This window comes from Callorhinchus milii, unplaced genomic scaffold (genome assembly GCF_018977255.1).
Source record: "Callorhinchus milii isolate IMCB2004 unplaced genomic scaffold, IMCB_Cmil_1.0 Scaffold1, whole genome shotgun sequence".
Classification (NCBI taxonomy): Eukaryota; Metazoa; Chordata; class Chondrichthyes; order Chimaeriformes; family Callorhinchidae; genus Callorhinchus; species Callorhinchus milii.
Genome location: NW_024704742.1, coordinates 24,531,274 through 24,558,442, shown reverse-complemented (window position 1 = coordinate 24,558,442; position 27,169 = coordinate 24,531,274). Strand labels below are relative to the sequence as shown.

The 27,169-nt window shown below is 45.5% G+C and overlaps 1 protein-coding gene across 1 annotated transcript in view; it reads right to left on the bottom strand.

Moving 5' to 3' along the window:
• The window catches only part of tmem131l (transmembrane 131 like), an 82,255-nt gene extending 56,418 nt beyond the window's left edge, over positions 1-25,837 (bottom strand). Inside the window, exons 1-3 of the mRNA XM_042340187.1 lie at positions 25,705-25,837; positions 23,169-23,239; positions 22,012-22,055 (exon numbers count right to left, since the gene is read on the bottom strand). Coding sequence (XP_042196121.1) covers positions 22,012-22,055; positions 23,169-23,239; positions 25,705-25,837 — 248 coding nt within the window. The remainder of the gene's footprint in view (positions 1-22,011; positions 22,056-23,168; positions 23,240-25,704) is intronic.
• Positions 25,838-27,169: the final 1,332 nt, after the last annotated feature.

The following is a 27,169-nucleotide window of genomic DNA, read 5'->3' as shown; positions in this document are numbered from 1 at the left end:
TAAACTTTCACCAGAAACTGCCCAAGAGATGTTGAATTTGTCCAGATGTAACACACATAAACATTAGACACATGAAAGCCGAAAAGAAAACAAATGTGTCGATCTACAGCATTAATAGTCATATAGTTTTGTAAACTGTGGAAAAGTGAGCATATTGTTCTGTGGTGGAATAGAATTAAAAATCACCAACAATACTGACAATGTTTCAAACAGGTGGTTCTAAAGACAACCCGGACATTACAAACGCAAGATCACGCACTAAGAAATGATTACAGATTTCCATAATGATGGAAAGCACAGTACTGTAAAGCACGGTGTCTTATGCGTTGCAATAAAATTTTATTTTACAATAAATAAATAAAATAAAATAATACAATAAAAATAAAACAGCTCAGCTCTTCACCACCCAAATCTCAAAGATGACAGCAGGCACTTTTATGAACCCTTAATCAGTAGTGTTAATGTGCCATACCCACATTTACAGCTCCTCTTCCCTCCCCCTTTCGCACTCGCCACCCACCATATTTTTCAGATCACTCAGCAAATACATTCTTCTGGAGGCTGGCTCTATTGGAAGCTTCGAGCAGGAGACCGACCGGGAAGGTCATCCGACACTCACTTCATGTCTCACTGCAAAATTCCAGAACCCTGTGCACGCGTAATTGCATATCCGCAGAATACTGCAATCAGGCGTTGAGAAGTTCACCTTCGTTATTAAAGAGCGAGTCGGATGGCTTGTTCTTAAACATCCAAAATAATAGTAGTTCTTGGGGGACATCATTTGGGAGTGAACCCAGAATTTACATTGCAGCCACGGTGTCCACACTGCACCACTTGTGCGGCCGAAACAGTCCAAGTTGATCTCAGCAATAACAAAACCTAAAAAAACCATTGTGCTACTGCAGCAACATGCAGAAATTTTTAAGTCGCTATGATAATTCGATGTTTAAAACCACCTCTAAAATTGAACATTTGAACTACTTTAATGCAAGTAGCCACATGTACGTGAGATGCCTTTGGGCTATGGGGAAAACCTGCAATACACTTTCAGCAGTCCTCAACCTGGTTTGATGCAGAAAACACAAAGAGCTTTAATAATTACGCTGACATTTCCAAAATGGACAATGGAACTCGGAGGGAGAAACATTGCATTTAAAATAGAGGAGGGGAGGAAAGTGAGGAAATACAAGAGCAACAACAAATTACATTTGCATATCATACTTTACAGTATATTCTATGAAATACTTGGAGACATCCTTCCGATGTGAAAGGCACTGTAACAAATGCAAGGATCATTTATCTATTTAATGCTCTTTAAGAAAGTTTGTGATCTTTGCCCCAACAACAGACAAAACCTCACTGGCAGCAGTGAGCACCAAACACTGAAACAGGAGGAGCACAGAGGATGCAAGAGGAAAAAGCCCACTTCATTTGTCCTCACAGTGGTCTGGAGAGTGGGGGGGTGGGGGAGGGGGGTAAGAGTACTTTAAAATTACAGCTCATCTCAATGAAGGTCAGAGCAGCGGAATAAATCCCTTTCACTTCTTTGTTGAGATGGTAATAACAGTAATGAGATACCATTACTATTAAAATAGACACCGATAGTGGAACAGGATGCCAGAATAAATTAAAGTATCAGAAATGCAGCCTAAACCATGACTGATAAACACCTGCAAGATTTTAAAAAAAGGGCACTACTGTTGCATTTGTTTTTAAAAACAGTCATTATTTACTCTCGGGGCACCAATTTTCTTGACTCGATTTTCAATCGCTTTAGGAGTTTTTCCTTCCCTTCCCCCAAAAGTTTAACATTTTATGTTAAAAAGTGTCATCACCTTTGAAATAAAACAATTCTCGCGCCACATGGTTTATTCACCATTACAAAACATTCTGTGCTGCGGATTGAGTACAAAGTCAGGAACGAATGTGGGTGATTGGGAGGCTGTAAAGGGAAAGTTTCGCTCACTTCCGTAAAAGAGCCTCAACAAATGATGGGTACAGAGAGGAAACAAAATCTCACACTGTTGTGTTCAGTACTGGACATAGTGCGAGAATAATGGGGCCGGGGAGCACGAAGGAAGACAAACAGCAAAGTACAATTTTAAAACAGAAGCTAAAGAAAATAACACTTCATTTTTAATTGGGAGATTTATTCTTGATTTTTAATTTTAATACAACTTTCCAATACGGTAACCTCCACTCGGGGCTGAGTGGACAAGTCTTACCGAAAACTCCCACACGGTGCTGTGCCCCACGCCCATACATCTCTGCACATCTATAGTACAGTAAGGAAGTAAATCTGCTCAGAAGTAGGCGGTTTGACATCCTTCTGCCTCTTTTGTGATTTCCACCATCCCCCTAAGCCTGAGTGAGAAATCATGCTCACTCAATTTGAGTACAAAATAAGCTTGGATTGGAAAATGTAATGGCAAACACAGACGATGCATTTAATTTTGTTTTAATTGCTGTGCAGTGCTACACTGTGCTTTAGTTAATTCACCGACTGTGCTCCTTGTATAGGGGGAAGGTAAGCAGGGTCTTCTTGGAGTTGAACCGACTCCCAGGTGACATGTTTGGCAACAGAATGTCAGAACCGAGCTGTGGCAGTCTTGGTAATCTGGTTCCCGAGCGAGGCAGGTCCGCAGTATTACAGGACACGACCGATGACAGACAGCATCGCCAGTCTCATCGGAAGGAACTTGGAAGGAAAGATCAGGCACGGGGCAGGAAGTCATCTTACTCAGCTCCTGCTAACCCTGCAAGCCAAAGCCCTACCGGGTAGGGTGGTCCTAGCTGGACAAGCAGTGGGAAAGCTTGCTAGACAACGATTTCAATGGCAAGCTATGCAGTTTTAGTTGGTTAGACTCCAGCAGTACCCCAACGCGCACGCAGGGGTCCCCAAGGCTTGGTTCTTGCCAGCCTGAGCTTTTCCGGAATTAGGTAAGCAGGATGTGTCCCTCCAGGGAGAGAGTGTACATCCACTCCAACAATCTATATCTGGAAATTCCACGTGTAGGTGGGATTTATGGAAATGCATGCAAAGAAAGAGACTGTGAAAATGTGCCCGCAATTGTGAGATGGCTAGAGGTGACCGCAAACCGGTTTCTTCTGCTGTCTTACAGAAACGACATGATGTTTAACACCACAGGTTCAGTTACTCACACTCTCACCTCTGAGTCAGAAGGTTCAAGCTGGACTGTAAATGAGTTCATAGTCTAGCCGACAGTCAAATGTAATGCTAGGAGTGCTGTATAGTCAGATGCGTCATCCTTTATATGAGATGTTAAACCAAGGTTCTGTCTGTCCGGGTGTATGTTAAAGATTCCACGGCACACCTCAAAAAGAGATAGGTAGATTTCTTGTTGTTAAAGGGATTAAGGGATATGGGGATCAGGCAGGGTCAGGTTATTAGCTGGAGTTAGATTAGATGATCAGCCATGATTGAATGGCGGGGCAGGCTCGAAGGGCCGAATGGCCTACTCCTGTTCCTACATGTTATGTTATGAGAAAAAAACGTTTCCTGGCTTCCCCTGGAAATCCTCAGATACAATGAAGCCCAGTTATAACGCGTCCATAAAATTTCAAACAGCAATGTTACAGGACGCCATCAATGGTCAGCTCTTCCTCATCATCATTCACAAATACAATTTGCTGCTTCGAACACACAAAAGTACATTTTATTCTACTAACAGAGATTACCTGGTCTGATTTGGCATTACTCCAAGATGTCTGATAGAATTCCCAGTTCAATTATAGATCAGAAATAGCCATCTGCAAGAACCAATTAACTAGATTTTGCATTGTTAAACAAAAGGAATGATTGGAATCGGAGATTCAGTGATTGGAGATTGTCTCTGCTCCAATCTGATAGCTCTTTATTACCTCTGTCATCAGAACTACGGGTAAATTAAGAGACTTGAGGGCTTTAGTTTAGTCTACTGAGTATCTGATGAACAGGTGCATAAGGAAAGCTTGGCTACACCTGGACATTTCTCTCCTGAACGAGAAGTCAAGCATGTAAAACAGTGAAAGGTTTGAGGTTAAATCTTTCTATAAAATTCAAACACAAGTGACTATATCTTCATAACAAGAAAACAGGATATGTAAGACTTTTTTTTTAAAGCAAGGTAAAAGGGCAAATGTTAGGCACTGGAAATAGGAAATGGACTACAAGCAGAGCTAACAGAACAAGAAACCAAAGCTCTTTGATGAACTGCCGCATTTCGCCCATAAATATACAGTCAATTCACTTTATATTATATTCTGTGAAGCACTTTGAGACGTCTAGAAGACGTGAAAAGTGCTATATCAAATGCAATAATTCTTATTATAATTAGTATTATAAGGTGTCGTTGCATCAGAACAAGCCACACGTTGCAATGTTTTTTGGTCAGCCGGGTGTCTGGCACATGCAAGAAACCCATCAACACACTTAAAATAGCATAACCAGAATTCTATATATGTGAGAGAGAAAAGGGGGGGTAAGAGAGACAGTGAGACAAAGAATGCAGGAAGGAAAGAAAGAGGCGAGAGAGAAAGAAAATGAAAAATTTGGACTACATTACAAAATGGAAATTATTTTTTTCAAATCTCGCAAAAAAGTTCTCGCCCCTCTCGGTTTTTAAAAAGAAGGGCAACTTCTTTTTACTTTGAAGCGTGTTATTGGAAAGCTTTTAATTAGGTTGAAAACAATTGAAACCCACAAACGCGTGGATCACGCCGAAGAAATTCCTGCTTGATGGAGAAAGCATGGAGAGGAAAAGAAAAAGTCCATCACGACACTCTTACATGTGTAAGGAAAGTCTGGCATGAAAGGTCATCACAGAGGGCAGCAGAGAACCAGAGGAAAACATTAGCAGAGCTACAGCACATGCCTAGAACAGGAAGTCACTAATTGTTAATTGCTCGCACTCGAGCCATTTCCTCTCAGTCTTCCTTTCTTCAATGTCAGAATAGACTGCTCTCTTTCCTTTGCAATGTAGTTGTTTTATATAATCTTTAGCTCCAGGTTTGGTTCATTTATGAATTAACTTAATTACTTCCAGCGTCTCAGATATCACAGACAAAGCCATCTCCGATCTCCTTTAACTCTTCAATTCCTCTCCCCACCGCCACCAAACCCGCCTCCATCTCCTACTGTCCCTGAAAAAAAATCTTCCCGCAATCCCTCTCCGCTGTCCTGGAGTCATCTGAACTCCTCTCTCTCTCTGGCTTACCTCCCGCACCAACTTATCCTCCTCTGTCACTCTCCTCCACAACTCCCTCTCCACCACTCTTGATGCCCTTGCCTCCCTCACTTCCCAAACCACTTCCTACTCATGAACCTCACCCTGGTACACCAGCCACCTCCGCTCCCTCAAGGGTCAGGGGCGGGCCACCGAACACACCTGGCTCAAGTCTGACCTCATGATCTACTGGGGGATCTGGCTGGACCACATCAAAATGTACTGCTCTGCCCTCACCTCCGCCAAATCATCCTTCTACTCCAAGATAATCTTGGAGGCGAAGGACAACCACAGGCTCCTATTCTCCACCACCAACCGGCTCCTCCGTCCACCCTCCCATGCCTCGCCCATTGTCTCCTCAAGCTCTGGCTGTGAGGAGATGCTGGATTTCTTCGAGTCCAAAATCGAGGGGATCCATTCAGCTGTCTTCGCCCTCCCAAATGCCACTCCCTCCCAATCTCCTCCCCCACACTCCCAACCACTACTATCCCTCCTTCCACATTTTCAAACCTGTCTCCCCCTCCTCTCTCATCACCACCATATCCAGCATGAAACACACCACCTGCTGCCTTGATCCCATCCCCATCCCTCTCCTTTCCTTCCAGCTCCACCTCCTTGTCCCTCTACTCTCCACCACCATCAATCTCTCCCTTTCATCTGGCAACGTTCCTATCCCCCTAAAAACAGCTCAAATCATCCCCATCCTGAAAAAACCTTCCCTGGACTCATCCCTTCCTTCTAACTATCGGCTCATCTCCAAGACTGAGGCCCTCCTGATTGGCTCGGGCCATTGCTTCAGCACTTCAGGCACTGGAAGCATCAGCATCCACGGTTGCACACTCAACCTCACCAAGCCAGTTAGGAACCTCAACGTCCTATTCTACCTTCAATTGTCCTTTCTGCCTCTTATCCGTGCCATGACCGGCCTTTGCCTTCTCCCACCTCCGCAATATTGCCCGACTCTGCCACTGCCTCACCCCTCAGGCCACCGAAACCCTCATACACGCAGTCGTAACCTCAAGACTCGACTACGCAAACTCCCTCCTTGTCGGCCTCCCCAACTCTTCACTCCACAAGCTGCAGGTCGAGGCTCATGTGCTCTCCCGCACCAGGCTCCGTGACCCCATCACCCCCACCCTGGCCCAGCTCCACTGGCTCCCCACCCTCAGAGGATAGAATTTGAAATCCTTGTCCTCACTTTCAAGGTCCTCCACGGCCTTGCCACCTACTACATTTCTCACCTGCTGACCCCCTATCAACCTGTCCGCTCCTTCTGCTCAGCAGGCTCTGGCCTGCTCTAGGTCCCTCCCTACCATCGGCGGCTGGGCTTTCAGCCTCTCTGCCCCCACTCTTTGGAACTCCATCTCACATTGCCTTCGCCTTGATCCCTTTTTTGCCTCCTTCAAGGCACGACTCAAGGCCCTCCTTTTTGACTGTGTCTTCAGCTGTCCTCCTAACCCCTCTGCTCTCCCTTAACCCAACCCTGCCCATCACTCTTGGGTCCAGACTGTTCAACGCATTGGGATGGCCCCTGACATAAAAGGCGCTTCACAAATATAATTTTGTTGTTGTTGTTGTCGTCCTCCTGTCTCCCCCGACCCCCACCCCACCCCCAACTAAACAACTGCAGTTTCTCTTTTCCAAAAGATCACAATGCATCAAAAATAGGATGTGCAGCTGACAGGAACTGTGCAAAACCTAAAAAAGATACAGAAAGCCACACACTTCTTCCTGCTGGTCAGTTCACTTTTGAAGCCTCTACATACCAATTCAATAATAACCCCAATAAAGTGCAACAAACTAATGTAATTGAACACAGAATACAGGTTCATACGGAAAAATGCAGATTCAAATGTCCTGTGTCACCCAATTCACAACTTCAATCGTAAGGCCTTACAATAATAATCCTTCCATTTGGTGTAGCTCCTTTCACATCAGCACAACCCAAAGCGCTTCACAGGACGATATGCCATAAAGTGGCGAAGGGTCATGGACTCGAAACATTGACTTACTTTCCTTTCTCCGTAGATGCTGCCTGACCTGCTGAGTGTTCCCAGCCACTTCTGTTTTTATTTCATATTTCCAGCATCTGCAGTATTTTGTGTTTTGTTTATTTTGGGAGCATTGTTGTAATGTTCTTAATTCATCAGCAGTAAATTCAGAAGATGGTTATGCATCTTCTTACAGCTCTGCAAGCATCAATTCCATTTGTTTACCAATAACATTGCAAATTAAACCAAGTTAAAGGCCTTTGTCTCTCCCTCCTCAAGCCACAACACCAGTAATAAACCTCTCATCAGCTGAGATCAAGACTTATTCAAGCAGACTTCGAAGAACTACCACCAGACTCCTAAACACAATAACACTTTTCTGTTCTTAAACTTGGATCAAATACTTCTTTACACACTTTTTTATTGATGTTGCAATTACCTGGCCAATTACCATGGCAGTGTCCCACTAACAGTCGCGTTGAGTGACCTAATTTTGCACGAGAACCTGGGTTTCATTCCCAGACGGAGCAAAACCTTAGGCAAGTTTCCTTACTCCACACGTCTGTTTACCTACCATTAAGTAGGAATATGGTTGTTAGTCAATTGGCGGATTGCTTTCTGGGGGTAAAAATCCCTTCAAAAAAATAATTTGGTCACTCAATCCACAATAGTTTGTGGGACCTGCTATGCACAATTTACTGCTGCATTTCGCCCACAAATTACAGTCAATTCACTTTACAATGTATTCTGTGAAATGCTTTGAGATGTCTCAATGTTGTGATAAGGTCTACATCAAATGCAGGTATAATTATTATTATTAATTCTAATATTAAAAATGGAAGTCTACTGTGCAACTTCGAAAGGTGAGGTGAAAAGATTCCTCATGAAAATTATATTCTGCTAATTTGTTTTGGACTTTGAAAAAAATTACAAGGCAATAAATCGCCACAAATCCATCATTGCATTACTTAAACTTCATTCTGTCCAGGCAGAAATGGTTCCCTCTTCTCCCTCCGAAGATATTTATGCTTCTTCATGCTACATTTCTCATAATTTCTCAAAGGGGTAGCTCAAAAATAATCATGTGTGGATACATCCTTTTGGCCAGTCAGGAAAATCAAACAATGCAAGAAATCCTACAATTTGCCTGCAAGAAAAACATGCAGTTTTGACGCCACCGGAAGCTAAGAGGCAGGTTTGATTTAAATAGACAACCGGAAAAAAAAATCACAAAACAAAGTATGGAAAAGTTAAATCCTTTATGCTGTATTGCACAATTAGCTAGGCATATTCCACATTGCAGAGAGTTTAGCATCAGCTTTTTGTTAGATGCAATAATAACAGCAAGGAATCAATCACGTGCAACTTTTCCTGACTAATAAATTTTAGGTCATCTTGTATAGAAATAGTTCTCAGAATATATCTATCAGTAGGAGTGGAGGCGGGTGGGGGGGGCGGTGTGGGGGTCAAAGCTTCTTTCTTAAAATATTTTTTTCAATCAAAATGAGTGGCTTCAGGTCATTGTAATGCAAAACTCAAGCAAACTGAACATGAGACTCAAGCAACATTTAACTACATTTACAGGTCTGGTTCACAAAGAGCGAAACTTCATTTTGTATAAATTATGACCTGCAAAGAAATCACTCGAAATCATGCACTACGGTATTCCAACTAGATTTGCTACAACCCAGGATCAAAGTTCCCTCAATGGCCTTTTGAACAAAAGCACAATCTGGGGCAGGACTATGAGATACAGACCACAAGACCGCAGGTCTAAATGCCAATCTATGCTGACCTAGCTCAGCTCAGTTGCAACAGTAGAAGCACCAATGTTGGCCGTAACAGCCTAAAAAAAGTGTCATGCCACGGTTCCCATTCACTGCTCAGCAGTTCCCACTGGGAAGAGCACGCACGAATGTTAGACAAGGACAGGTTTGCGCTCAGTTGTGATGACAAAACAGCTGTTGTCACTCCCTCGCTATCCAGGCTCAAACATGAACGAATGGCCACTCAGAACAATGAACAGTGCCCCAGCAGGAGTCAATTCCTTCGGGGTGGTGGGTGAGTGCGTGGGGATTAGGGGGGAAAAGAGAAGATCATTGTCACAAATAATACTTGTATTTGATGTAGCATCTCATCACATCATTAGGACATCTCCATCATTTGTGGAGTCCTGTAGCTCAGTGGTTGAGCACTCGCTTTGAAAGCGAGAGAGCTGAGTTCAATTCCAGGCAGGGCGAAACCTTGGGCAAGTTTCCTTACTCCACACGCCTAATAATAATCCCTCCAAAAAAACAAAAAACAATAATAAAATTGGTCATTTTCAATCTACGACTGTTTGTGGGACATTGCTGTGCGCAATTGGCTGCCGCGTTTGCCCACAAATATACAGTCAATTCACTTTACAGTGTGTTCTGTGAAGCGCTTTGGGACGTCCTCCCGACGTGAAAAGCGCTATATCAAATGCAAGGATTATTATTATTTATCTCAAAAGCGCTTCACAGAGTATACTGTAAAGTGGAGAGTCTGTATTTTGTGAGCGAAACAAAAAAGCCAATTGCAAACAGCAGTGTCCCACAAACAGTCCTGGATTGAGTGACCATTTTATTTAAGGAATTATTACCCCCAAAGAGCAATGCGCGAATCGACTAGCAACCGGGTTCCTGCTTACTGCTAGGTAAACAGAGGCGTGCGTGTGGAGTACGTTTCGCCCTGACCCATTCAGGAATTGAACCCGGGTCTTCTTGCTTGTGAGGCGAGCACGCGAATAACTACGCTATGGGACTCCACAACCTAGAGAGAGGAGAGTCTCTGAGGAGACCGAGGCAGGGTCCTGGGAGAGGGGGAGGCAATGGGTTAATAATTTGTACATTTGAGAGAGGGGGGGGGAGGGGGGGTTGATATACAGGATGACCAAAAAGTTGTGCTATTACAATGTCTAACAAGTAATGGCAAACTATTAAAATCACATTGTGTGTCCTTGCGTCCTTCCTCACATGGTAGACACGATGCTCAGAATGGAAGAAAGTTAGCCAATGGCTCAGTCAGTCAAGCCAGGGTGTTACAGCCTCACACAATATCCCTCAAGTGTAATTCCCTGACTGCTGAGAGTTAATTCATGGCAACCTGGTAAACAGTGTGGCAACACATGCACAGGATGATGGACCAGCATAACAATACACACCGCTTGACATTTCACTTCCTTATGCTCTGGTCGAGAAAGCTTGTGATGGAAACAGCAGAAGGCAAGGAAATGTTGCAAACGCCCTTTTATGGAAGTTGAATAAAAACACTGGAGTGGAAGATCCTGTGGACTGAATTGTTAAAATAAAACAAGTGTAGATGGAGCTGCATCTTTCCAGGCTCAACAATGAAAAAAATGTTGGTTCCCCACTCCCACTCCCCCATCCTATTTAAAATTTACCACAAGCCATTTGTGTCCATGGATTCCTCAGATTTTTTTTTAAACCCCTGTCACAGATGCCCAGTCCAGGAATTTTTTTTTCAGCTGGCTGACCACAAACAAAAAAATAATTGTCCTTACATTTGGGCGTCTCTGATGTCTGCTCCACCGAGCCTCTTTTTTGTTCTCTTCTCATAATAATTTCTCCCAATCCCGTTTTAATAAGCGTCACGTAAGTGCTTCAATAAAAATCCACATTTCACAACTCCAATTTACAAAAGCGACATTGTTGCACCTTTGACTGCTTCTCATGGATGGGCTTTGCAAATCGCACTGATACGATTTATCTTCGCTCGACCCCACCCCACCCCCCACCCACACACAATAACTCTCTGTCTCTTAAATACGCAGCTCATACCTATACCACCCAACCAACCAGAACAATAAAGAAATGATATACAAATGGCAAAAGGTTCTGGAAATCTGAAATAAAAACAGTCGGTGGGATCACGGATTAGGCAGCACCTATGGAGAGAGGAAAATGAATGATCATTTCGTCAGGTTAATGTTTCAGGTCAACGATCGTGTGTCAGGTCATGATGAAAAGTCATTGACCCGAAATGTTAACTCATTTTCCTCTCTCCATAAATGCTGCCGGACCTGGTGCGTGGTCCCAGCGACTACTGTTTTTATTTAAGAAACAATATACACTCGGGGAAGAGACTGCATCCAGCAACAGTTATCTTTCTCCTTATTAGGCACTTTCCAACAACCTCAGACACAGTCCATCTTTTTAACTGATGGAACGATGACTATTACTGTGGAGCTCCTCCTATCTTTCTAGATGTGACCAGACAACATCACCATAATACAGTACATTTGAAAAAGAACAACTTGGATTTATATAGTGCCCTCCACGCTGGATAGCATCTCAGAGTGCTTAATCAATCCATAATAAAAGCGCTGGAAAGAAACACTTGAAAAAGTGGCACATAAGACACTTGTAAGCAAAATAGAAGCCCAGGGTTTTAAAGGGACAGTGGCAGCATAGATACAGAACTGACTGGGAGACAGAAAGCAGAGAGTGGTGGTGAACGGTTGTGGCTCGGTAACCCGAGGACACTGATTTAAAATAGCTGTTAAAAGAAACAGAGGGTAGGTGAAGAGAAATGTTTTCACGCAGCGAGTTGTTTGATCTGGAATGCACTGCCTGAAAGGGTGTGGAAGCCGATTTGATAACAACTTTTAAGAGAGAAGGAGATAATTATTTGGAGGGCAAGCTTGCAGGGCTTTGGGGAGAGCGGGGGGAGTGGGATTGATTTGGATAGCTCTTTTCAAAGACGGGCACAGACACAATGCTTACAAGTGTCTTATGTGCCACTTTTTCAAGTGTTTCTTTCCAGCGCTTTTATTATGGATTGATTAAGCACTCTGAGATGCTATCCAGCGTGGAGGGCACTATATAAATCGAATGGCCTCCTTCCATGCTGAATATTTCTATGATTCTATGGAACAATTAAAATATTTCAAACAAATACATCAAGTATGCAACAGGGCAAATGCTACGCGATCCCCAATCACAAACCCTTGATTTTCAGATTTCAAATCATTCATGATGATCTATATGTGAATTTTAAAAAAAGGGCACTTATAGCCAGCCACCACCCCCCCCCCCCCCCCACCACTCCCTCAAACTCCCTCCACCTCCCCTCCTACCCAAATGGCCAAGAAAGATTTAGGATTTCTACTAAGCGGATCGTACAGCGTGGTAGTGAACTCGAAACAAAGTTCAAACAATTAAGGGCATTCATAGTGCAATGCTCAGGGACTGGAACAATGCTAAGAGGAAGCCGTAGTAAGTTGTCAGGCAGCTGCACAGAGTCCAACAGTAAAGCAGGCACAAGCAGCTGTAAAACAAAAGGGCTCAAGGCCCATACATTACCATCAACTCGGCTGCAGGAATCAAAATAACACTTTAATTTTTTTTTGCAAATGACCCTTAATCATCGACTTCAAATTACCAACAACCAGGCATATTAAGGCTACTACTCTGCAGCTGATACTGAGGTCAACTCCAGGTAACCGCTCAAACCACAAGCTGCTCAGAAGTCCATTAGGAATGTAGTAACTGAGCACAGACAACACGCAGGTCTGCCCAGCGCTCCAAACAAAAAAAACTTCTAAAAATAAATATCAGGCTTCCTTCTAGCGGCAATTTTTGAATAAAAAACATGTTCTCTCTCGCTCTCCATCCCTTTTTAAAAAAAATACAATGTAATCTGCTGACAACATAAACGATTTAACCCCTTGAATGCTCCAAAACACCTAAAATCGATTTCAGTGTCATCAATGCAATGAAGTTCTACGGTAACCATCATCTATAAATATTAAAATTTCATCTATAAGTCGGGCCATGACCAGACAGCCAGTTCAAGTTTATAAGCCTCATGCATTCCACAGGTTTTAATTGTCAACAAGTGTATCTATAGAATTTCAGACTATAGCAAACGGAAATTGACAACAGTATGTAACATGCACGCCCACATTACTTGCATATCCTTGCAAATGCACATAGCGTGCAGATTTCTCCCTTTCCTCCCTCCCTCTGTAGCCACTTAATGACACGGCAATTGTAGCGCACAAGAAGTGGCCTCAGTGGCAACCTGGAAGTTAGACATTATTTGTCAGCCGGCATTCTGTGTGACCGTTCATGTGATCGTTGACATTGAAACAGAAGCTCCGACCGGACCAGTTAGAAGGCTGGTTAGGATTTAATGGACCTTCAGCTATTGCTTTATGGTGTGGGTGGGAGGGATCTATTGTATTCACAGTGGATTCATAAGTATTCAATTCAACAGGTAACCAAATGTGTGGTTAACACTGATCCCACAGGAGCTTTGCTTCACCACAATCTTGCTCTGAGCACATTGGAGAGAATTCCCACAGATGAGCATAAGACACATCTGTGTGGCATTTAATATGTACAAATACTAAGTACAGGAGACATCGGGATGGGGAAGAGAAGAGAGAAAGCAGAGAAATCATTTGGCGCTTACATCAAGTGAAACTGCTACATGTTCACCCACTTAATATAAAGCTTTACCTACTTCAACAATCAGATCACACACATGATCGGGTCAGCCCTAACATTTCTTGTCGTTTTTCCGGGGGTAATAATTTCATCAAAAACATCCAGTAAAAAATAATTGGTCACTCAATCCACGACTATTTGTGGGACACTGCTGTTCGCAATTGGCTGCCGCGTTTCGTCCCAGAAAATATACAGTCAATTAACTTTACGGTATATTCTGTGAAGCGCTTTGAGACGTCTTGAAGAGGTGATAAGGCGCTATATCAAGTGCAAGGATTATTATTAGTCTAAGAGGGGAAGGCGAACCAGAGCTGTTATCAGAGTGACCCAGAGAACCGCAAACCCAGCAATGAAGGAAAAATGCAAACAAAAGCATTTTGAAAACATTAGCTTTCTCTTCATTTTTGTAGCCTTGCTGTTGTTTTCTTGCCATTCTCATCTTCCATTTATTTCCCTCGACTTAAATCTTTCCAAATTCTAACCCTCACCATACATACAACGCACAACACCAGAACAGCCAGCAGTGCAGACCTATAATGAAACACCCACAGAGATATCTACAGTTTGCGTCCAGAAGACTACACAGAAATAGACTCTTCCAGGAAACCTTCCCCATTGCTTATTTTTGTGACCCGTTTTTCCCACAGAGAATCTTTGCATTTGATATAATGCCAATTAAGTCAAAACTTCTCGTTTCTATAAAGCAAAGTCACTATGTTTTATGGGAGAACACAGAAGCCAATTTGTGCACACCAATGTCCCACAATTGGCTATGAAGTGAAATTACCAATGACCAAACAACAACAAATTGCATTTATATAGCACTTTTCACATTAGGACACATTTCCCTTTTAAAATAGTGCCAGCATCCAATCTGAACAGCCCTTGGTTTATCGTCTCATTGAAAATACGGCACCTCGAAGAATGACCACTGTGTTTTATTCTTATCAATGTACAAGCCACCCTCCTTCCCTTCCCTCCCAAAAACAGACTTCCTTCATCTTCCGAACTGTCCAGAATCCCACTCATCATCAATTACTTCCATTAATCAGCCAGTTACAGTATATACTGACTTTTTCCCCTTTTCCTCATCCTCCCTCTACTTTGGTCTTTTGAAGATATTTGACATGCACCGCATAATTAATGATACAACAGATAATTGCTGAGAATTATAGGCGACATGCCAACCTACGCAAGCTGTTCACTAGTGAAACTTTTCTGCTTTTAATGGGATCAGACTGGAGCCGTTTCAGAGACATATGAGGGAAGTGGATTCAGGGGTTGTCATGATCTGTATTGTAAGATAATGTTGGGTGGTCTCAAATGACAACCCCACCTCTCCCCCCGATTATTAAAGAACCGGTCTTGTAACTACCCATTTTAACTTTTGTTATTAAAAAGTTAAGACAGCACCCAGCAAGAGGGTAACATTCAAGCTGCAAATTAGTTCACACCTAAGTTTTTTCCTCCTTCCCCCATCCCTATATTAACAGAGTTGATCTTTTAACATTAGCTACTTTTGGAATTAAAACTCTTCAAAAACATGTCTCTTTGACCATTTTCTTTCTTCCCTGCTCAGCGCCTTGGGACGTCATTCCGATGTGAAAGATGCTACATAAATGTAATTTGTTGTTGTTCAGCAATCCCATTTTGTCATCGTGAAGAACTTCAAGGCGTTCACCCTATGCAAAAGTTGCTAAATTAAATCCAAGTTAATGCTGGGAATGGAGGTTGTAATGCGCCTGCATTGATATGCCTTTCTCTTACATTTTACTTGGGCAGTCTGTGCTGGTATAAATATTAAAATTTCAAGATAAGTCGTTGTTTGACGTAGTCTTTTGTAAAGCATTCAGATGTCATCCTACGCTAAGGATGACATCTATATAAATACAAGATGTCGTCAAAATAATTTAACACAATAAAATGAACACAAAACAGACTTCTATATATGAGTCTGAAGCAAAGCACTGCATACAAATATGGACAATAGTTCATGTGGGTTCAGGTTCAATTAAAAAGACAACCTGATGCTTTGTATATATAATTTACCACGAGCCAGCTAAAAAAGTTAGTCTCGTTCTTTCCTCTTTCTCTCCATTCCCAGGCAACCCCAAGAGCAGACTTCCTCAGTTAGTTTCCATCTTTCTCTTCCCCCCAACCCCCCACTCACAAAGCAATTTTAATGAGAAACAGATGAGGCTGTGTGGGAAGCAAGGAGCTCTGAAAAACAGTTTTCAGGTTCCCACAATCCCACAACCAAACTGAATTGTAATAAGTAAACTGCAAAAAAGAAAAAAAATTCAGTGATCAATTTGATTTAGCCCAAGTTATTAACACCTTGATCGTGTGTATGGGGGTGTAATTTCCACCCCAAACTTTAATAATCTGCATCAGAGTTTGACAAACTCCAAGATTACGTCTCTCATTTCGCACATGGTGAGAGAAAATGCTCTAAACCACTCTTAGCAGCAATGCTGAACACTAATGAGTGTGCAGCAGTGCTCAGAGCAGGGCTCCAGACCAACATCTCGACCAGGAAATAAATGCCGTGCAGGGAGACAGATTTTCAAACGTAAAAAGATAAATGCTTCTCATGATACTTGAGGCAGTTACTTAATGCCTTCAGTAGATTGATTATCCACACCACAAATTACATAATCAGTGATGTTACATAAAACGCAAGCTTCAATACTAAAATGGGATATACAAGTTTATGTTGAAATACGCACACACACTACGTTATATTTAATTTACTTACTATCCTGCGTGTATAGGGGGAAGGTTCGCAGGGTCTCTTAGGAGCTGAACTGGTTCCAAGGTGAGGTGTTTATCAATGGAATGTCAGAATCAAGCCAGCCCTCCGTGATGGTATCGGTAGTCCAGTTCCTGAGCCAGGTGGGTCCGCAGTATTTCAGGGCATTGCTGAGGACAGCACAGCCAGCCTGGCTCATCAGCAGGATTGGACCGGGTGCAGGGCCTCTTCCCACTCAGCTCCTGCTAACTCTGCAAGCCAAATGGGTAAGGTGGTCCTTGCTGGACAAGCAGCAGGAAAGCTTGTCAAGACAGTGCTTTCAATGGCGATCTATGCAGCTTTAGCTGGTGAGTCTCCAGCAGGACCCCAACGCACACTCTGGGGTCCCCAAGCCTTGGCTCTCGCCAACCTGCGTCTAATACTTTCCGGAATTAGGTAAGCAGGATGTGTCCCTCCAGGGAGAGGGTGCGCATTCCATTCCAACAATATCTCTGGGGTTTCCATGTCTGGGAGGGATACATGGAACTCTGTTTGGTTTGAATACTCTTAAGCATGGGGATGGGTTTCCACATGCTTCAGATATGCATCTGACTAAAAAAAAGTGAATTAACTTCAAACATATACATGAACTCAGTATGCATACTGAAACTACATGAAACTATGAGCTCCCATTGATTGATCAACAAATTGGTTATCTCAATCCACGACTGTTTGTGGGACACTGCTGTGCGCAATTGTCACGTTTCACCCAAACATACAGTCAATTCACTTTACAGTACTTTCTGTGAAGCACTTTGAGACGTCTCGAAGATGTAATAAGGCGCTATATCAAATGCAAGGATTATTATTATTATAACCTCTCTCCTGCCTTTGATACCGTTGACCACTCTATCCCCCTCCACCATCTCTCCTCTCACCTCAACCTTCATGGTTCTGTCCTTGAATGGTTCAGATTGTACCCCTCACACCATCTCCACTTCATCTCCATAAACAGCTTCTCCTCTAGCTTCCGCACCATCTCGTGTGGTGTTCCTCAGGGCCCTGTCCTTGGTCCCCTCTTCTTCAATAGCAATATACTCTCTCTTCCACATGTATGAGGATGACACCCACCTCTATCTCTCTGCCTCCACCCTCGAGTCCAGGACCACTGCTGTCCCGACACAATGTCTGTCAGACATCAAGTCCTGGATGAGAGCTAACTTTCTACAGGTGAACGTCAACAAGACCGAGGCTCTCCTGATTGGCTCCCGTCAGCGAATCCACACCTCAGGCGCTGACAGCATTACCATTCAAGGATGCACACTCCACCTCACTGAGCCAGTCCAGAACCCTGTTGTCTTATTGGATCCTCAACTACCCTTCTACCCCACATCTGTGCCATGACCCTCTCTGCCTTCCCCACCTCCACAATATTGCCCGATTCCGCCACTACCTCACCCCTCGTCCACGCATTCATCACAGCTAGCCTCGACCAGCCTTCCAAACTCTTCCCTCCACAAGCTGCAGATCATCCAGAAGCCTGGAACTTGTGTCCTCTCCTGCCCTAGGCTCCACTGGCTCCCCATCCCCAGAGGATAGAGTTCAAAACCCTTGTCCTCGCCTTCAAGGCCCTCCACAGCCTTGCCCCTTCCTACCCCTGTGACCTGCTGACTCCATATCAACCTGTCCATACCCTCTGCTCAGCAGGTTCTGGCCTGTTTCATGTCCTCCCCACCCTGGCCCACTCCATCAATAACCAGTCAGTGCAAGATTTGGTTTTCCAACAGTCATGTATTTATCCCATTGGTCTAATTATATTAAACTAGATTGAAAACTTCAGCTGACTAGTCATTTTGCTAGGACTCTGGGGCTGCAAACATCCTATTAGAAAATACAGTCAAATCCAGAAGCACTAAATCCTCAGGCATAGAAGTAATCAAACCCTAATGGTACATCCATAAGTATTGCTGATTGCTATCAAGATACAAGGGAACCCGGTTATATTTCCAGTCAGGACAGCGCAGACTCGCTCATAGTGCTGGTATTCCAGCGTGTTCGGATGTGCTCCCAACGTGAAAGGTGCTACACAAATGTAATTTGTTGCTTTTGCCAAACTTCTGGTTATCAAGTTGCCGCTAATGTCACTTTCTGCATGTTGCACTCGGGCGTGCTGTACACAGGAAGTATTGCTGAGGTTAGTGGCTCATTTCGCACAGAGTGCGGAGGAAGCAACGTCAGTAGAAGCCCAATGACCCAGAATTTGCCTATTTTTTCAACCTTCATTTATAATGCAGCCTTAGATATTGAACCCAAAGGAGCAAGTTATAGCAGGGTTACCCTGTACAAACAAGCTTGGATTATTAGAGAGAAAAAAAACTTTAGAAAAGTTTGTCCCAATCTTCTACAAAAAAATTCTCATGACATGTTCATAATATTACAGCTGAATTAGCAAATGATTCCTAAAAACATCCTGGGCTATAGCAACATATTTTATCTCTAAGTGAAAAACCTCCAAGTGATCATTGATTCCTTTCAGATGTTCATTAAACACACACTGAATTAACAGATCAAACCCAAAATACTTTGAATTTCTTCTTCTAAAAGTTAAAACCTGTTCTGCAGCATGCATTTCACGTTCATGTTGCATTTACATCTCTGCATAAACAGTCGCAGCAGCACTGGCAGGAGCCTGGGCGCAGATCAAGACACAAGAGTTTGACCATTGAAAATGCTCGGTTTGGGAGGAAACTGAAGCAATTTCACGTTGCAAACTAAATCAGCTTGCATCTGTAATCATACCTTTCACACCGGAAAATATTTTACAGCACTTTGCAGGGGACGGTTCACTTGACCAAATACATTTCAGTTTCAGATTTGTAAAGAAGCTTAAGCCCATGTATGGAAACTTTGGTCAAAACTTGGATGCTCTGCTGCAATGGGTTCCCACCTCACTAGAAGCTTCTCACACAACACTGATGCCGCTGCCTATAAAAGGCTGAGCTGTGTGAAACCCAACCGTCTGGTCATCTACTCTTCATCTCGAGGACAGATGTTGTGTCATTATTGCATGGCTGAAGGGGGGAGTTGGGGGAAGATAAAGAGATGTGAAAGAAAGAGACCAATAGCAAGAATAAGAACTTTGTTCTTTAACATTTTGTTATACAAAATGCAATTTACAAATACAGTCACTGCATTTGACAGTGGTTACCTGTGAAGTTTTAAGTCCTGTAGCAAATGTAAGGATTATAACTTAATGAAGCAATGGCACGGCTGACTAACACAAACACTACACGGGAGCTGGAGACTGAAGAAGGGATGGTGGGGGAAGATTCAATGCCCTTTCCCACTGTAAGATTGTTTTTTTGCCTTTGGAGTTATGCTTCTAAGGATCCCAGAATGTGCAGGCACAGAACTGTTTACTGTTTTAGGTGCTTTGAGACATTCTCCCGACGTGAATGGTGCAATATGTAAATTGCATTGTAATAATTCTAGTAGTATGTACAAGTATTTAACAGGGCCAATAATCCTCCAAATACAAAAAAATGGTCATTCACTTCATGGCTGTCTGTGCGACATTCTCATGTGCAAATTGGTTGTCAAGTTTGCCTACAAAATACAGTGACTACACTTACAAGAAAATTGAAGCTCTTGAAAAAGGTTTGCTGTGATGAAGTGCTAGATCAACGCAAGGATAATTATTACATTTATTTTTATACCTTGGAAGCTTACAGTACAACTATAGCCAAGAGCAAATAGTAGCCAATTTATTGTCCCCACCCAATACCAAAAGTCAACCTGCAGCTTTACTGCAGGTAAACTAGTTTCGCTTGTAAAAATGTGTTTTTCACCTTCCCAACATTACCCTCTCCTTCACAGTAAAAATTGAAATGTGTTTGAAGACATGTAATTTGCGCAATTATCCAGTGAAGGCTTTGAAACATCTTGATGACATGATAAGGCACTATATCAAATGCCAGGATTACTAAAGCGCTCCGAGGTGCCACCCCGTGTGAAGGCCACTACATAAATGCAAGTTGTTCTGGTCGGCTGAACTACGAACAGTCAATAGATGTAGGCGGAGGTATAAATTACACTATCAAGACAAATTGATTACAAACACTAGACTAGTTCAGTGGGATTAATACTGTTGTACAATTCCTTCAGCCAAACACTGTTCGTAAGGTTTTGATCACGAAAGTTCTCCAAGGCACACTTTGCAGTATGAAATCAATCATCACACTTTACAGAAAACTCCAAAGTTCTTTGAGGTAATTCATCACCCCAAAACATCAGATTGCTCTTTATCCTTGTAGGCAAAACTTAAGCATATTATATACTGAATGCAGAATAAACATAGCCAATTTTCTGAATTTTTTTTGTTAGCCAGATATGAACTTAGCTTGATGTTTCCAAACAAAACCCACATATGTGCAGTTCTATTTGCCTGGTACAGAGCGCAATCCTCAAGTTATCATTCACCTCCTGCCTGCTTGTGATTGTTGCTGTGCATAAACTGTCTGCCATGTTTGTCTGTTCATACACATCACTCTTTACAGAAATACATAAAATACATATTTCCAGGTAGTTTGTGGCCTTACACGACAATGAAAAAGATGCTGGAGCACCAAATAAATAGCTGTAAACTGCCTTTTTGTACATCTATGCAAGTTCAGACCTGCAACAAAATTAGTACTTTGCGTTAATTTCCCCTCAGTTGTTCACTTCATTAACCCAGCATCATTCCAAGTTTCCTTCTTCCAAGTTTCTCTACTCTCCTGAAAGCAGCACACTTTCTAAGCTACAGCTCCACAGGCGCCAACAATCTTTCAGCATTTCACGCCAGTGGTCATTCTTCATTTGTGAGTCAGAACGGCAGACGACTGTTGGCTATTTGTGAAGCACCATCATAGACGATATCATCTGATCTTTGCCGAAGCCCAAACACGTTCACCTCTAGCAAGGGCCAGCAGCCAACATGATCTGGAGTACGAACCTCAATCAATCTTTTCTCCTCTTTAAAACTAGGAAGCTCAGGGCAAAGGTGCAGTTCTTTTCTTGCACTGTTTTGCTGCCGCATTTCACCCACAAAATATACAGTCAATCCACTTCACACTATATCCTGTGAAACCATTCGAGACATCTGAACAACACGATAAGGGGCTACATCAAATGCAAGTATTATTATTTATTATTAAAGGTGCAGTTCTAGTACAGATAGGAGATCAGACCTTGCACTTTCCAGGTCTATACGGGCTAGCACCACACTCTGCAGTGTATTTACCAATTAAAAACATTCTCCTTAAAAATAAGACTTTCTGTTCTACATTTGGGGGTTTCAAGATGACCTTAGGACTTTCCAGGTCTATATTATATGCGCCACCACCACACTTTGCAGTGCATTTACTCATTAAGAACAATCTTCTTAAAAATGCACTTTTTGTACTTAGTATTATTTTGTAAAAAATGTTTTAAGTTTGAGATGATCTAGGACAGCAATCTGTGAAAACAACGAGTAAGGCAATCAAATTACTGAACAAGCAGAATAAAAGCTTTTTAAATTAAAAACTTACCTTTGATCCACAAGCAGGTCATCTGTACTCTGCTCAGAAGCAGCCTGTGGAGAAACATTACAAAGTTATTTACATAACAGTACAAAATTTAAGCTGGTTCCTCTCCGAATGCATACCCAAACACACACTCCGGGATCCCCAAGCCATGGCTCTTGCCCACCTGCCCCTAATGCTCTGTGGAATTAGGCAAGCAGGAGAGAGTGTGCATTTCATTCCAAACACAGGAATTTCCATGTGTAGGTGGCAAGCATGGGACTCTCGGTTCGGATACTCTTAAGCATGCTTATAGGTTTTTGCATGCGTCAACACTCGACTGACTAAAACCTAGACAGTGGTAGATGAGTTTTAAAAAGTAAGATGTATTTTGGGAAAAGGAGCAGGTAGAGCTCCAAAATACCAGTGCCACAGCCCAAGTCAACCATATTCCTTTTAATACATTAAATGGTTGAGAACCAGAGACACCAGAATTGACTGTTTAAATCAACACCCACCTAAAGCACTAGTCCTTCCAGGTGTCAGCCTGATTCTGTTGACAACACACACTCCTCTAAGTCAGGAGGTTGTGAGTTCAAGCTCCACATCGAAACTTTGAACTCAGTCTAGGCTGACACTTCAATCCAAGTCTGGAGAAAGCTCTCTATTGCCAGAGGTGCTATTCTTCAGATGAGGCATTGAACCAAGGTCCCCTCTGTGTGTTTAGGTGGATCTTATGCCTGGGACACTACCCCATGTGAAAGGCACTATATAAATCCAAGTAGTTGTTACGTCCACCCAAACATGCAGCAACAACAAATTTACATTTATATAGCGCCTTCACATCAGGACATTCCAAGGCAGTGGTCAGTCCAGCATTACTCAAAAAGAGAAGGGAGTTTCTCCCAGTGTCCTGGCAAACAATCGCTCAGATAAAATTGGTCATTTACTTCATGACTGTTTGTGGGTCATTGCTATGTGCAATTGTATATTTTATGGGCTTTCAATGAGATGCAAGTACAGGTTGCTGTTAAAACAGTATTTTGAAGATAGCAAAATATCTCTTTGTTAAGTTTATTTAAAAATAACGGCGAAACAAACCCTACAATAACACAGAGCTGCAGGATTTGATGTCGGCTAGAAATGCTGTGAATTTAATTCTGGGCCTTATTTCAAAGTCTCACCTGAGTGTGAAGTAATACCTCTCCCTCCTCGGTTTGCCAAAGCTCCACTACGCTGGGAATGTCAGCAAGTGCTGTTAGAGGAAAAAAAAATTTGTCAGTAAAAGCGAAAGAGCTTTCATTAACCTAACGACAGAGAGAGAGAGGGGGGGGGGGGGGGAGGGCATTTTTCTGAAAAAGCATTTCAAGGGGTGACAAAAAAAGGTCTCCATTTAGCTCTCAAAACCTACACCCAACTTTTAACCCAAGTAATAAGTTAACCGAGATGCATGCACTCCGGGTTTAAAAACAAAATCGCCCTTTTTTTGTGCGTGTTTTCTTTAAAAAGCAAAGGAAATTGAAATGTGGAGCCACGAGTGTCCCCTGCCTGCAGCATGAGGCTGCCTTCTGCAGCTACAACATGCCCACCGAGGAGAGGAGGGAGAGGGAAGGAGGGTAAACACCACATATTTACTGCTCAACACCACAACAACTCACAAAACATTGCCCAGTGCCCAGGATGGCCCTCAAATTTAATACACACACACATACCACAAATACACACACACACACACACAGACATATACCACAAATATACACACACACACCACAAATACACACACACACATACCACAAATATACATACACACACACCACACACAAACACAAAGGGGTTATTACAATTTATGACTCGTGGTTCAAGAGGGGAAGAGAGAAAAACACCGCACGTTTACTATTTTCAACACCACAGCGACTTATAAAACACTGCCAAGTGCACTGCCCTCAATTTTAAAAACACACACCACAAGCACAAAGGGGTTATTATAATTTGTGACTCGTGGTTCAAGAGGAGAGAGAGAGAGCACGCACCCACCCACCCCATGCACACACGCCCCCCCCACACCCCACGCTGCCACACACACCCCCAGACACACATATACACACACTCACCCACGACACACACAACCAACCCCAGGCACACACAGTGCCCACCCGCCCCCCACCCCCCCCAGGCACGCACAGTGCCCACCCACTCCGGGCATGCACAGTGCCCACCCACCCCAGGCATGCACAGTGCTCACCCCCCCCCCCAGGCATGCACAGTGCCCACCCACCCCAGGCACGCACAGTGCTCACACCACCCCAGGCATGCACAGTGCCCACCCCCCCCCCCAGGCATGCACAGTGCCCACCCACCCCAGGCATGCACAGCGCTCACACCACCCCCAGGCACGCACAGCGCCCCCTCCCCCAGGCACGCACAGCGCCCACCCACCCCAGGCACGCAGAGCGCCCGCCCCCACCCCCCCACAGTGCCCCAACCCCTGGCCAGGCTCGCACAGCGCCCCAACCCCACCCCCACAGACACGCAGAGCGCCCCAACCCCACCCCCCCAGGCACGCACAGCGCTCCAACCCCACCCCCCCAGGCACGCACAGCGCTCCAACCCCACCCCCCCCAGGCACGCACAGCGCTCCAACCCCACCCCCCCAGACACGCACAGCCCTCCCACACCTACATACATGCACATATACCCACACCCGCCCCACACACCCCCAGACACACACACACCAGACACCCACCTGCCCCCATACACGCACCCCAGACACACACCCCCCACACACCCCCCAGACACACATACCCCCCCCCCACACACACACACCCCAGACACCCCCCCACACACACCCCCCAGACACACACACCCCCACCCCCACACACCCCAGACACCCCCCCACACACACCCCCCAGACACACACCCCCACACACACCCCCACCCACCCACACACACCCCCCCCACACACACACCCCCCAGACACACATACCCCCCCACACACACACACCCCAGACACCCCCCCACACACACCCCCCCAGACACACATACCCCCCCACACACACACCCCAGACACCCCCCACACACCCCCCAGACACACATACCCCCCCACACACACACCCCAGACACCCCCCACACACACCCCCAGACACACACCCCCACACACACACACCCCAGACACCCCCCCACACACACCCCCCAGACACACATACCCCCCCACACACACACACCCCAGACACCCCCCACACACCCCCCAGACACACATACCCCCCACACACACACCCCAGACACCCCCCACACACACCCCCCAGACACACATACCCCCACCCACACACACACACACCCCAGACACCCCCCCACACACACCCCCCAGACACCCCCCACACACACACCCCACACACCCACACCCCCCCACCCCCACCCCCCCACCCACCACACCCACACACCCCCACCCACACACCCCCACAACCCCACACACAAAAGGGCGATTACAATCGATGACTCGTGGTTCGCGAGAGGAGGATAAACACCGCACATTTGCCGACACCGCACAAAAACGACAGCCCCGGGAACTCGCAAAAGCACTGCTCGGCTGCACATGTGTGTGTGTGGGTGTGTGTGTGTGTGGGTGTGAGTGTGTGTGGGGGCCTTCTCCAGTGTCACTCACACACACACTCACACACACACACACACAAAGGGGGTGAGTCACAATTCACGGGGGTGACAAACCTTGGGCCGAGGGGGTGGCACTTTGCGTGGAGAAAGGCGGCAGCAGCAGCTGGAAGATGCCGAGCAGCAGCCTGACCCACTGAGCCCGGTGCCGGTGCTGGTGCTGGTGCAGCGGGGAGCCCGGCCCGGCCATCGCCTGTCCCTGTGTCAGTCTGACTGAGGGCGTCGGCGTCAGCGACCGCGGGGGCTGAGCGTCGGCGGCTCCTCGCCGAGCCCCGCCCCACCTCGCGTCACCGGCCCGTGACGTCGGCACGTCTGCGGCGGGACGTCACGACGTTCGGTGCGGGGAGGAGGAGGGGGGGGGCCGCGTCAGCAGCGGGAAGTGACGACAACAACAACAACAACAATAATAATAATAATCCTCGCATTTTGATATAGCGCTTTTCACGTCGGGAGGACGTCCCAAAGCGCTTCGCAGAACACACTGTAAAGTGAATGGACTGTATGTTTGTGGGCGAACGCAGCAGCCAATTGCGCACAGCAATGTCCCACAAACAGTCGTAGATTGAAAATGATCAATTTATTATTGTTTTTGGTTTTGGAGGGATTATTATTAGGCTCTGTGTGGAGTAAGGAAACTTGCCCAAGGTTTCGCCCTCTGCCTGGAATTGAACTCAGGTCTCTCGCTTGCAAAGCGAGTGCTCTAACCACTGAGCTACAGGACTCCACAATGATGAGGGCGGGGATTTGGAGTGGGGGGCGGGGGGGGGCACTCTGGGGGAGGGGGGAATGCGGAGGGGGGAAGGCGGGTGGGGGAGACGTGTGGGGGAACGCTTAGGACGGGGAAGGCGTGTGGGGGAGCGCTCTGGGGGTGAGGAAGGCGTGTGGGGGAGCGCTCTGGGGGTGTGGGGGAGCGCTCTAGGGGTGGGAAGGCGTGTGGGGGAGCGCTCGGGACGGGGAAGGAGTGTGGGGGAGCGCTCTGGGGGTGGGGAAGGCGTGTGGGGGAGCGCTCGGGACGGGGAAGGAGTGTGGGGGAGCGCTCTAGGGTGGGGAAGGAGTGTGGGGGAGCGCTCTGGGGGTGGGGAAGGCGTGTGGGGGAGCGCTCTGGGGACGGGGAAGGAGTGTGGGGGAGCGCTCGGGACGGGGAAGGAGTGTGGGGGAGCGCTCTCGGGACGGGGAAGGAGTGTGGGGAGCGCTCTGGGGACGGGGAAGGAGTGTGGGGGAGCGCTCTGGGGACGGGGAAGGAGTGAGGGGGAGCGCTCTGGGGTGGGGAAGGCGTGTGGGGGAGCGCTCTGGGGACGGGGAAGGAGTGTGGGGGAGCGCTCTGGGGACGGGGAAGGAGTGTGGGGGAGCGCTCTGGGGGTGGGGAAGGCGTGTGGGGGAGCGCTCTGGGGACGGGGAAGGAGTGTGGGGGAGCGCTCTGGGGACGGGGAAAGCGTGTGGGGGAGCGCTCTGGGGACGGGGAAGGAGTGTGGGGGAGCGCTCTGGGGACGGGGAAGGAGTGTGGGGGAGCGCTCTAGGGACG